Below are 12,639 nucleotides of genomic sequence, written 5' to 3' on the forward strand. Positions count from 1 at the left end.
GAGTGATGAGGACTCAGGTTCCTACCACCCTGGAGCTGATACCAGAGGACTGGCATGTTTTCCTTTTTTTTTTTTTTTTTCAGATCTGGAGGTATGGCCATCATTCGTTTATGTTCACGTCAAGGGGAAGGCCTACATGAAAGGTAACGCTGAAGGCCATTGGCCCAGGGTGCACATCCCTAACATTCAAGTGTTTGAGACGGATGTTCTAGAGCATGGATTTTGAAATCTGGATTCTCAAGACCATGATGGCCTTTCACTGCTCAAAGATCTTAATGTCTTCATGAGACTCTAGGTCTATCTGTGTTGAGGCAGGTGACTGCTTTAAGGCAGGTGACAGGACCATCGGCATTCTACATAACAGATGAAACCTTTCGTGGCTGCAAAGTCTTGAATTCCTGAATGAACTGCTACCATGGGCTTAGGTTTTATAAGACACTTTTGGCTCTGTGAAGTAGTTCTCCCAATTCTTGGACTAGAATCTTATAAAGCTGCGACAAGTTACAAATGGCTGCTGAGTTCATGCCTTCTGGAGATGAGGAGAAGCGGTCTTGTTCATCTCATGGTGCCGGCTTGGTCTCCACGGCCGAGCTCACAGGCAGGTGCCCTGCACTGCCACAATGCTCGCTTGTGTCTCAACAGCTGCAAATCCCTTTCTCTTTCTCATTTGGCTGGTCTGCAGAGGTATGGCCATTGGATTGCACCACTCCTTCTGGGATCCAGGACTTGTCCACACACCTTTCCATCCGCTTCATAATGAGGTCCAAGAGCGTCTCAATGGCTTGGCTAATGTTTGTCCCGTTGGCAGCACTGGTTTCAAAATAGGGGATTCCATACTTCTCTGCCAGGTCCCTGGCCTCCTCCTCTTTCACCGCCCTCTGGTCTTCCAAGTCACTCTTATTTCCACCCAGCACTATATCTGGGTTTTCACAGTAGGCATGCATTTTTAGCTGGCTCATCCAGTTTCGGACATTGAGGAAACTTTGCTCATTTGTCAGGTCGAACAGAAGCAGGAAACCCATAGCGTCCCTGAAGAACGCGGTGGTCAACCTACGAAACCTCTCCTGCCCCGCCGTGTCCCATAACTGCAGGTGGATTCTCTGGCCTCGGCCCACAGCTCCTTCCGGTCCATTAGCTCTGTATACCACCCTCTTTTCCCTGAAATCAATGCCCACTGTGGTGATGAACTTGGAGTTGAACTTCCCATCTGTGTACTGGTAAAGTACACTGGTCTTCCCGACTCCGGAGTCTCCCAAGGCTAAAAACTTGATGAGGTAATCATAATCTCCATCTGACATGATGGAGGGCTCTGCTTCACCTAGAGGACAAGTTGTGGTCAACACAGCTATTACAGTGGCATGTTTTTCTAATCAGCTTTGGTCTCGCATTTATTTGCTTCCCACAAGTTGACACCCATGGAAGCTTAAAGGACGTTTGCTCTATTTTCTCACTTTATAAATGTTATTATTTGCTGACAATTTTATATAAACTAGGTTTTAAAAACATCTCTTTGTGGGCTACTTATATACTGAGTATTTCATATACACATGTGTGTATATATGTATGCATGTATGTATATATAATATTAAATTCTGTTTGCATTTCATTTGTTTATCTGTATTGCAGTCAACCAAGAATATATGGGAGCTAAAGAAAAAAAAAACTTACCCTTCATTCCTTATGACTTTCTAGTGTGCAGTCAAATTCTTTCAAGTATAATTATTGTCAACACTGTCAGATATAAGAGCTAAGTGCTTAGAACTAAGGATCTAAGAAAGTTATTGTTGGCCAATGTTACATGGCTGGTGGTTAATCTAGTGGGGTAAGAACCTGCTCTACTGGACAGACTAGTATTAGTATGCCAGGGTGAGGAGGATTTGGGAGCAAATACATGGATAAAAGATTTCTTTCCCGTTGTAGATATGTGACTTGATTTTGGAGATGATGTCTCATGAACATTTTATTTCACATATTGCTGTATTTAGGATCTGGAATGTTTCACCAATGTCTGTATGTTCTTAGGATATGATGCTATTTGTATGTGGTAGAATCTTTAAGAGATAGTACTCAGTGGAAGACATCTTGATGATTGGAGACATGCCCTTGAGGGGAATTGTGAGCTCAAATCTCTTCCATTGTCACTTCCTATGAACTGAGAAGTTTTCCTTTGCCATGAGCCTCTGTTGCAATGTGCCTCCATGGGTGAAAAGCACCTGGGTCAACTGACCATGGATTGAAAGCTCTAAAACTATGAGCCAATATAAGCCTTTTTTTCTTCATAAGGTGGTTACCTCAGATAATGACTGAAGCAATGGAAAGGTGATTAATATATAATTAACAATATTTAAAATAATCTTGAATATTAGTCTGAAAGTTAAGACCACATGAAATTAAAATCACTGAAATTTAGGGAAATTTTCATACAGATTTCAACAAACAGGCTACAGAAAGTTCAGAGAAATGGATGTCAAATAATTACCTTAAGCTTCAATAAAGACTTTTAGGCATTTAATTGATTAAACAGACTAACCCTTGCCTGTTTAGACACAGGAAAAATTGCTCACCAACAGAGATTATAACTTGTAGAGTTTTTTATTTTTATTCATTATTTATTACAATTTATTCACTTTGTATCCAGGCTTATCTCCTCCCAGCCCCACCCTCCTCCATCTTTTCCCCCTATGCCCCTTCCCCTTAGTCCCCTACCCTAAAAAGGAGGTCCTTCTCCCCTACTATCTGATCCTGCTCTATTAGGTCTTATCAGGACTGGCTGCATTGAATTCCTCTGTGGCCTGGCAAGGCTGCATCCCCCAGCGGGAAGGTGATCAAAGAGCTAACCACTGAGTCCATGTCAGAGACAGCCCCTGCTCCCCTTACTAGGAAACCCACATGGAGACTGAGCTGCCCATGGGCTACATCTGAGCACAGGTCTAGGTCCTCTCCATGCATGGTCCTTGGTTAGAGGAGGTTTCTGCAGGACCTCTTGGATATGGGGAGCCACTGGTCTGCCAGGCTGCTTTGTTATTTAGATCTCAGCAGAAAGACATGCTTTCATCCTGGCCTTCACTGGAGCCAGTGATAAGCTACTGAGTCTATCTCTTTTGTTTGAAACAGCAGGTGGGATGTCTTGTTAGTTCACATGTTTTGTTTATGTGAAGATCACACAGACAGATGGTCAAGGTAAAGAAGTTTTGACTTCCCTGTGAATTCATTAATTGTACTATGGAGCTTTTGCTTTGACTTAAAAGGGAGTCTAGAATAAAGCAAGACATCTAGCTTCTACTAGAGCCCTCTCGGAAAGATCCCATGTGTTGTGTGTTGGTTTATTAATTTTTCTTTCAGTCCTCACTCCTGACTCAAGAACTATTCGACTCTGCCTGCGGGCTCCAGCATAGTGTGTTGGTTTATTAATCTTTCTTTCAATCCTCACTCCAGACACAAGAACTGTTCAACTCTGCCGGCATGCTCCAGCACTTGGGCCTAGATTTTTGGTTCTGTTCATCTCCTTGTAGAGCTCCTGTCCCCTCCAAGTCTTTTTATCTCTCCCTTCTTCCATAAGATTTCCTGCACTCTGCTCATCTGATTCTTTCATAGTCCCTCTGTGGTCGGTTCCTGCCCTGTCCCTGTCTATCGTTTTTGCATTTCTGAATGAGGATTAAGCAACTTCCCAGGGTCCTTCTTGTTGTTTAGCTTCTTTAGGACTATAGATTTTAGTATGTTATCCTATGTTATATGGCCAGTATCCATTTATAAGTGAGTATATACCCTGTGTCTTTCTGTTTCCGGGTTACCTCACTCAGAATGATACCACTCCTAGGCATGTATCCAAAAGATGTTCAACCATACAACAGGAACATTTGCTCAACTATGTTCATAGCAGCCTAGTAATAACCAGATTCTGGAAACAACCTAGATGTTCCTCTACTGAGGAATGGGTAACAGAAATTCTGCTACATTTACATAGTGGACTACTACTGAGCAATTAAAAACAAGGAAATCATGAAATTTGCAGGCAAATGGATGAAACTAGAAAAAATAATCTGTACTATTAACTGCTACATTTAGGAACACACTGGTTAAAGTAATGCTAAGCATTACTCACCCACAGGAACTAGTTAAATCCTCTGCTTTCTCTGGAAATGTTGAAGAACTGAGATAGCCAGGACAATTTGACTCTGGAAGAAAAAGGCAAAAAAAAAAAAAAAAAAGTATTGCTCAAAGGGGTACTCTTCCAATAGAAATACCTGGCATAGGACTTCATCTCAAGAAATTTTGCTTGCATTTTCTTTTTTTTTAATTTTAATTTTTCTTTTTAGTTACAATTTGTTAACTCTGTGTCCCAGCTGTATCCCGCTCCCTCATTCCCTCCCCCTCCCCAACTCCCTCCCTGGTCTCCTCCCTGCTCCTTTCCAAGTCCACTGATAGGGGAGGACTTCCTCCCCTTTCATTTGACCCTGTTTTATCAGGTATCTTCAAGGCTGGCTGCAAAGTCCTCCTTTGTGGCCTAACAGGACTACTCCTCCCCTGGGGGGGAGGTCAAAGAGCCTACCCTTGAGATCCTGTTAGAAATAGTCCTTGTTCCCCTTACTTTGGAAAACTACTTGGTTACTGAGCTACTACCACGGGCCACATCCGAGCAGAAGTTCTATGTTATATCCATAGATGGTCCTTGGTTGAGTGTCAGTATCAGAAAAGACCCTGTGCCCGGATATATTTGGTACTTGTAGAGCTCCTATCCTTTCCATATCATACTAACTCCCCTTCTTTCATATGATTCCCTGCACTCTGCCAAGGTTTGGTTATGAGTCTTAGTGTCTGCTTTGAAACATTGCTAGGTAGAGTCTTTCAGATGCCTTTTGCGGTAGACTCCTGACATACATTCAATGTACATCCCATTTGTCTTTCTAAATGAGGATTGATCATCTTCACCCATGTCCACTTTCTTGATTATCTTCTTTAGGTGTGTAGATTTCATTATGTTTATCATATCTTGTAGGTCTATATAAGTGAGTATATACCAAGTTTGTCTTTCTCCTTCTGGGATACTTCACTCAGAACGATCTTTTCTAGATCCCACCATTTGCCTGCAAATTTCATGATTTCCTCCTTTTTGATTGCTGAGTAGTATTCCATTGTGTAAAAATACCACAATTTCTGTATCCATTCCTCTGTTGATGGACTTCTGGGTTGTTTCCAAGTTCTGGCTATTACAAATAAAGCTGCTACAAACATGGTTGAACAAATGTCCTTGGTGTGTACTTGAGAAAATTTTGGGTATATACCTAGCAGTGGTATAGCTGGGTCTTGAGGTAGCACTACTCCTAATTGTCTGAGAAAGCGCCAGATTGACTTCCAAAGTGGTTGTACCAGTGCTTGCATTTTCTCACTCAATATTATACAGGCAGACATGAGCATTTGAAATAGGCTACTACAGATCATAGGAAAATCTGTCTTCTCATCCAAACTCTCTTTTGTAGCTTTGAGAAAAACCACCTAGGTTGTTGGTCTCTGTAATGAAAGTACTTGGAGGATCAATTCTTAATAGCTCTATAAAAGAACACTCTACCTGTGGGATAAAAAAGCTTTGATGCTCTCAACTCTAAATATTTAATTTTTGCCTGAAGATATTTCTGGACTTTTATTAGGAGTATGTTTTAGACTTAAGCATGAGATGAGGTGGAAGAGGTTCCTGGTTAGAGATTAGTTTAGAAGATTCAGGATAGAAACTTTTAAATATCTGCACACATTTCTTTCTTGCTTTTATTTGTTCTTGTTTTATTATTACAAACATTTTGGCAAAATCCTCAGTTAACTTTTTTCTTTCTCCTTTGCTTTTGTTTTGTTTCAGGTTAGAATATGGCTGTGTAAACTGAAGTTCCCAGAAAATGCTGCATCGACATTAAATTTTATACAAAGATGATTGGATGATTAGAATGTCAGTGTTTATAGAGTTAAAATATTTCAGTTCTCCAGAGCCAAATGGTCTTGGACTTTGTCCTGCCATAACCATCAGTTATCTACTTCTTTGTGAGACTTAATACCCTTGTGACTCTCATCTGGCAACATCTGGGGCCTTTAGAAAGATTTCCCTATTTTGCTATACTGGTCTACTTGATGTTTCTATCAATGCACTTGAAAATGTCTTGATTTATGATTTTATTTTCTATTTTACTATAAATCTTTGTAAAATCGTAACCGCATTTGAACATGGCAATTGGGATAACCTGAATCTGTTGCTAAGGTATGACCTCACAAGTTTGACATAAGAGCAAACTTTCTCTTATTCTGCTTGAGGAGAGGGCTGTGTTTTGTACCAACAGCTGTCAGTCATACTCAAGTTAAACTTTGTCACAACAGATCTTTTTATACCATGGAATCCTTAGATTCTAGATATAAACTAAAAAGTTAGAAACAAAGCTATCCTATCCTTTATGGTATATAAAGAGTGGAATGAGATAACTATGTAAGTCTACAAATCATGGTGTTTTATGACTATCTAGAAATTACTAAAAAAACAAAAAACAAAAACAAACAAACAAAAAAACCAAACCAAAACAAAAAAAAACCAAACCCCCCCAAAACAGTCTGCTTGTACAGTTACATTGTAATGTAAACAGTGCTTTACAAATACATAAGGAATTATGTTTCACACTGTAGAGCAGCCAAGGACTTTAGTTAACATTCAGCTCTATTCTTCAGTTTCTTGTTCTTCTCATTATGATAGTTTCTCAAATACGGGATAGAGAATTAAATGCACAGAGTTACTCTTTGAGAATTAATATATTCAAGGACTAAAGTAAAAAAAAAGGAAGGCAGATTATTATAAAACTTTTGGAGTTTTTTAAAATTAAGATAAAAAGCACATAATATTCACAAATTTCTACCCATCCCCTTTCACATTCCTTCAAAAACTCCAAATTTCAGTACCTCTAAAGAAATTAAATTTAAAATTTAAATTCTGGAGGTGGGGGTGACCTTTTCTCCCTGAGCCTTTTCTTTTATAGATAATGAGCCTTTCCTTTTATAGATAAAGGACAAGATGAATGTCTTTGTTCCCAGTTCATTGTCCTGAAAATGAAACCCACTGTTAGGTGAGAAGTGTTCTTTTTAAACCACGGACCTAGTTGTGGAGCCTGAGCTTATTGAGAAATAACCCCCTAAAGTTTTCTGTTTCTCATTAACTTTTAACGTCTTGCTGACTACGTGCACTCATTACTGGGATGTAAATGATGTTTGAGGAGAATGATTCCAGCCTACTCAGTGCACAAAGAGATACAAACAAGCATCTGAAGTTGCTTCTCCAAGGTGGTGCGTGGGACAATATGGAGGTGAGTTACCAGTATGGAAGCCTGAAATCCCTGAAGTCTCAAACCACTGAAAAACAAACAGGAGATGAAAATGTGTAATTTGTTTCATGTTGACTCTCTCACTTCCCACTAACATATTAAATGTAGCAGCAGATTTCTTTTTCCTCAAAGATAATGTACCCCACGAAAAACTGTCTTCTTCCTTCTGCCAAATTACTTCTTTCTTAAGGCCTGAGCTTTGTTAACTATTTATTATGGTATTAATAGCACAACACTTCATGATGCTGGCCACTGAATAATGCTGGCTGTTGAGGAAACAACACAGATGTGACCAAATTGAGCTCTCTGTGCGTTGCCATTTGCAACAAATCTTATCATATGCTTGGTCATTTATATACTTATCCTCTTATCAGAACAACACAGGGGTGTTTAGGTGTTTACCGAGAAGACAGATTTCATAGTCACAAGTATAGCTGTCTGTTTCTAATGGTTTTTCAAAACAGCAATTGTCCTATACAGAAAGCTTTATTCCGTTGCCAAATGTTTTCTTCAAAGTAGAAGACTATCTTTTAAAAAAGATACCTTCCAACAGAAGGGTACAGTTTTCTAGAGGGTGAATTAGAAGCAGGCAGCGTACATAGAGAGGGCAGCAGGAACCATGCATCCTGCCTTAATCCTGCAGACAGGCAGAACTGTGGTGATCATGGCAGCGAATGACTGCAGAAAGCATGCTGGAAATACCTGGCTGGAAATACCTAGCAGAACTGGCAATACCTGCTGTGTAAACACCGTATACTGAAAAAGTACTCATTTTAAGAGAGATTACCTTCATGGCCTCTCCTATCCCCTCATTGTTTCTCTAACTGATGCTTGCTTCTCAGTTAATAACTGGAGGAAGAACAAAACCAAAAACAAACACAAACACACAAACAAAGAATAAAGCAACTACTTATGTCTAGCTGAGATTCTACCAGAGAAACCAAGTTACTCCAGGTGAACCTCTGGCACCCAGCCCTCATGTTGCCTCAGAAAGCACTGTTTCCAAGCCACTGTTAAGTTCTAGGTTTTCACTGGTCAGTGAGAAGCACGCTGAGGTAGGCAGTGAGCTAGATCCTGTGAGAGGTCTCCATTGCTAAGACTGCTCTTCGTCCTTTGAGTTCTTTGCTGCATGGTTACTATGCTCATGTGAACCATGCTTCAGAGCACTTTTCAAAGCCAGTGTGCGTTTGCTGTACTGTGCAAAGGTGACACTGATGTTGACTGGGCCATCAGGTTTCCCTGGGTGATACCATGCCTCTTTTTCTTCCAACCGCCTCTCCTGTGCTACACATGCAATGTTTTTGTATCAGCTGTTCCTACTTCTAGCCCAGTATCTAGTCCCTTAAATTTGGGCAATTCCTAGGAAGATTATTTCAACCCAAAGAAGTGTGAGTTATTTTCCCAAGTTAATTTATGTTTTTAGCTATGGTTTTTATTTTTAATGTATTTTTAATAGGGGCAGGTGGAGTTAAAAACTGAAGCATTAATGTTTGTTTTCCCTTTGAGAAGAAAGAAACATATGCAGTCCTTCCTTTCTAGTTAGGATTCCAGACTAGGCCAGAGTTCACGTCTGAAAAGGTACAGATTTGATCCATTGCTTTTTCATGTTGTCTGTAGCTATCAAAATATACTATAATTGGTCCATACTTTTCTAGGTAACTCAACTTCAAGTAATCTTTACTGGTGATAAAGCCATGGAAAGATGAAGTAAAACTTTTTGTCTTGGAACCAATGCTTTTCCATCTTCTTCTGAGATTGTGACTTTGGGAGAAAATAAAAACTCCAAATGTTTATTTTGAGGATTAAATGAGATAAAATAGGAGAAACATTGAATAAATATAATTAAACTGATAACTGTATCATAGGAGAAAAATTCATTTATAATAACAATGACAAAAATTAAATACATAGTAAACTCAACAATAAATATACAAAACACAAATGTAGAAAACTTAAAAATTCTCTTGAAAGACAAGACAAGCAGACTTGAGCAAATATGAAGACACAATTAATATATTTCAATGAACATCCCGAAGATGTACTGTTACTTTACAAATGTGAAAACTCCAATAAAATACGGTAACAAAAATCAATTGAGTTAAGTAAGTTTACATTAAAATCCAGGAAGAAAAACTGATCATTCAAGATTAACCACATACTGACTAAAAGTAATAATGCTAAGAGTGGGATTAGAACTAACAAGCATCATAATATACTATATACTTTCATCATTAAAACAGTATAGTACTATCAGAAAACTAAGTAGACACTTCAGTGTCATAAATTAGAAAGCATGTAAACATACTAAGTATATACACATTAGTCTATGACTAAGTAATGTCTCCAATAACAAAGATAAAATGACTAAGTTTATATTATTATGTGCAAATTGCAACTATTAGCCTTTAATACATGAAAAGATTCTCATTCAAATATTGCTGGAATTAAAAACAATAACAACAACAAAAATGTAGTGATAAAACCATTCCATTATACTCAGAGAACAGTGTTTTATTTGGCCATCATCAAAGAAACAGATGGGAATAAATACAGAGACCCATAGTCAGACATTACAAACACACACACACACACACACACACACACACTCAGAGAGAGCAAGAGGGAGAGAGAGGAAACTCAATCCTAAATGTGATAACTCCATCAAATCTCTCCCCACAAAGCTCAGGAAACCATGCAGAAGAAGAGGCAGTAGCATCAGAGCCAAAACGGATGGAGTACACCAAGAAAAAACAAAACAAAAACAAAAAGCAAAAACAAACAAAAAAATTCTTCCTCTAAATCAACACGAGGAAAGCTCCTAAGAACTCACAGAGACTGAAGCAGTATGCACAGGGCCTGAATGGGCCTCACCAGGTCTTCTGGGTATGTATTATGGCTTCCAATTTAGTATTATGGGGTTTCTGAATGTGCTAATGAATGGACGAGGACTCTTTCACCTTCTCTCCTGCTCTTCTTCTTCTGTTGGTTTCTCCTGCCCAACTTTGATGTCAAGGTTCTTCTTTTATTTTATTGTGTTTAATTTTGTTATGTTTTATTATTATCTGTCCGAAGCCTGTTATTTTCTAATGAGAAAGGGAGTGGATTCAGATGAAAAGGGGGGTGGGAAGGAACTGGGAGGATGAGTAGAGAGAGGGAAAACTGTAATCAAACTATGTTATGTAACATAATAATCTACTTACAATAAAGGGAAAAAAGAAATGAGTTGAAAATAAAAGAAAAATGAAAATTTTAACACTTGAGTAGTTAGTGCTGCACATGAAATTAGAATTAGGTGAATATATTTTTGTGTTTCCTGGGCTAATATTAAAGATTATATGGTCTCTCTGCTTACCCTTCCTCCCCTCAAAAAAGTACTTTTTGTGTTTGGAAGCTGACAGATGGCCCGCCTACCTTCTCATCTCAGAAAGTATGTGCCTCTTTCTTACCCTGTCTTTCTCGGGCATCCTATAGTCAAACCCTACGGAACCACATCTTTTTCTCCCAAACATTCATAGACACTAACATTCTCCTAAATACACAGTCCTGCTTTAAATACTCTCCATTATATTGTGCTGTATTTTTTTGGTCTTTTTATGAATGATAACACTGCCTTTAGCCTATGTACTTTTTCAGTGTATCCATATGGGGCTTTCTCTAATGGTTGGACTTCAGCTTATTAGCAATAAAATGTATTTTATACATGTTATTTCAAATAGTCTTGTACTCATTAGAAATAAATTTAATTTCATTTCCACTAATAAAAATTTGGTAATTTGTTGGTAGTATGTTGTACAAAATTTAAATTTCTGGTATGTGATTTCTTATCAAGCCAATTGAAACAGCTTCTTGTAGATATTTTTTTTCTTTTTTTATTATTATTATTTTTTATTAATTACACTTTATTCATTTTGTATCCCCTCCATAAGCCCCTCCCTCCTCCCCTCCCAATCCCACCCTCCCTCCCCTTTCTGCATGCATGCCCCTCCCCAAGTCCACTGATAGGGGAGGTTCTCCTCTCCTTTCTGATCTTAGTTTATCTTCTTGTAGATATTTACATTTTTATTTTATATATATATTTATAAAGAAAACAATATCTTTCTTTATAAATACAGATATACAAATTATATATTTTAAAAATTCAAAAATGGAACATGAAATGACGTTACAAATTTTGACTGAAAGGGCCAAAAGTTTTCCTAAAATCCTGGACATACAGTACTTTCTTGGTTGAAAGAAACACAGCTGAGCCTGCATGTGAAAGCGTCTGGAGAGCGTCATCGGCTTGGCCTCCACATCTCCTCAGATGTGCCTGTGCCCTCTGGCCTTCCCTTGTACTTTTAGCGTTGTTCTGTCAGCACCTCCCATGCAGGTTCTGACCCTCCAGCCTTATTTCTCATAAGAGCTCAGGAAAGGGGCAGTTGCTGATCAGCCAGCAGGAACTGTCAAAGTATCCATCATTCTGGCCTTCCACTCAAGAAACAAAACAAATCATTCTCTCAGCCAGGTTCCTCTGTAACCTCCGGTCCTGGGTCTGAAACTATCTGAACTCTCCCCGACAGGTGATTATGTCATTTCATCAGGAAGCCACTCAAAGGGCATTTTCTCAGTTTGATTTATGGTTCCATTTTATCTCTAATATGCTTCCAGGAAGTCTTTCATCGTCCTTTGTTATCCATTGCCTGCTCAGTTTCCTGTTGTTTGTCTTCATTTTCCACATTTAATTTATTTACTAGATCGAAGGGCAGGGAACGTAGCAAACATTTTTGTTCATTGTAGATCTTATACTATCATATCAAACATTCTAGTTTTTGTATTTGTATGATTGCTCTATGTGTCAAGCAAATTACACATGAATTAGACACTGCATTTATCAAACCTTTGTACATTAAAAAATGAAAATTAACTTGTATTTATATTTCAGAAAGAAGCCATTTATGAATATATAATATCTGATGATTGAAGTACAATATATTAAAATGTAGTCATTATTTGGAAATGGGAAAAATGGCACATGAAGTCAGTGATGGTTCACCTTGTTCTTCTCTTGGTGAGACACACAAGTTTTCATAAACAACAAAAAAGAATGCTCTAAAATTATGGCATCAGAGAATTTTCATTTTGGCCATATTGGCAAAGGAATAGATGTTGAATTTAGAACACAGAATTCAAACCTTAGAATTTAATTCCTAAAATGTTAGATTGACAGAAGCCTCAGAAAAGAAGGAGAATTTTATAAATGACATTAAAGATAAGGGGGAAAAACCCCAAACAGTTTTCATGTGAGAAATCCTCA

At 38.3% G+C, this 12,639-nt stretch overlaps 1 protein-coding gene across 1 annotated transcript; it reads right to left on the bottom strand.

Annotated features, from left to right (window-relative positions):
• Positions 1-635: 635 nt before the first annotated feature.
• LOC129690096 (ras-related protein Rab-27A-like) lies at positions 636-1,306 on the bottom strand. The gene has a single exon (XM_055625661.1). It carries the CDS (start codon positions 1,296-1,298, stop codon positions 636-638), a length of 663 nt encoding a protein of 220 aa, XP_055481636.1. The 5' UTR covers positions 1,299-1,306.
• Positions 1,307-12,639: the final 11,333 nt, after the last annotated feature.

The sequence above is a fragment of the Psammomys obesus genome, unplaced genomic scaffold, assembly GCF_907164565.1.
Source record: "Psammomys obesus unplaced genomic scaffold, mPsaObe1.curated_primary_1811, whole genome shotgun sequence".
In the NCBI taxonomy this organism is placed as follows: Eukaryota; Metazoa; Chordata; class Mammalia; order Rodentia; family Muridae; genus Psammomys; species Psammomys obesus.

Coding starts and splice junctions, on each gene's coding strand:
- LOC129690096 (XM_055625661.1), bottom strand. CDS start 1,298: ATGTCAGATGGAGATTATGATTACCTCATCAAGTTTTTAGCCTTGGGA.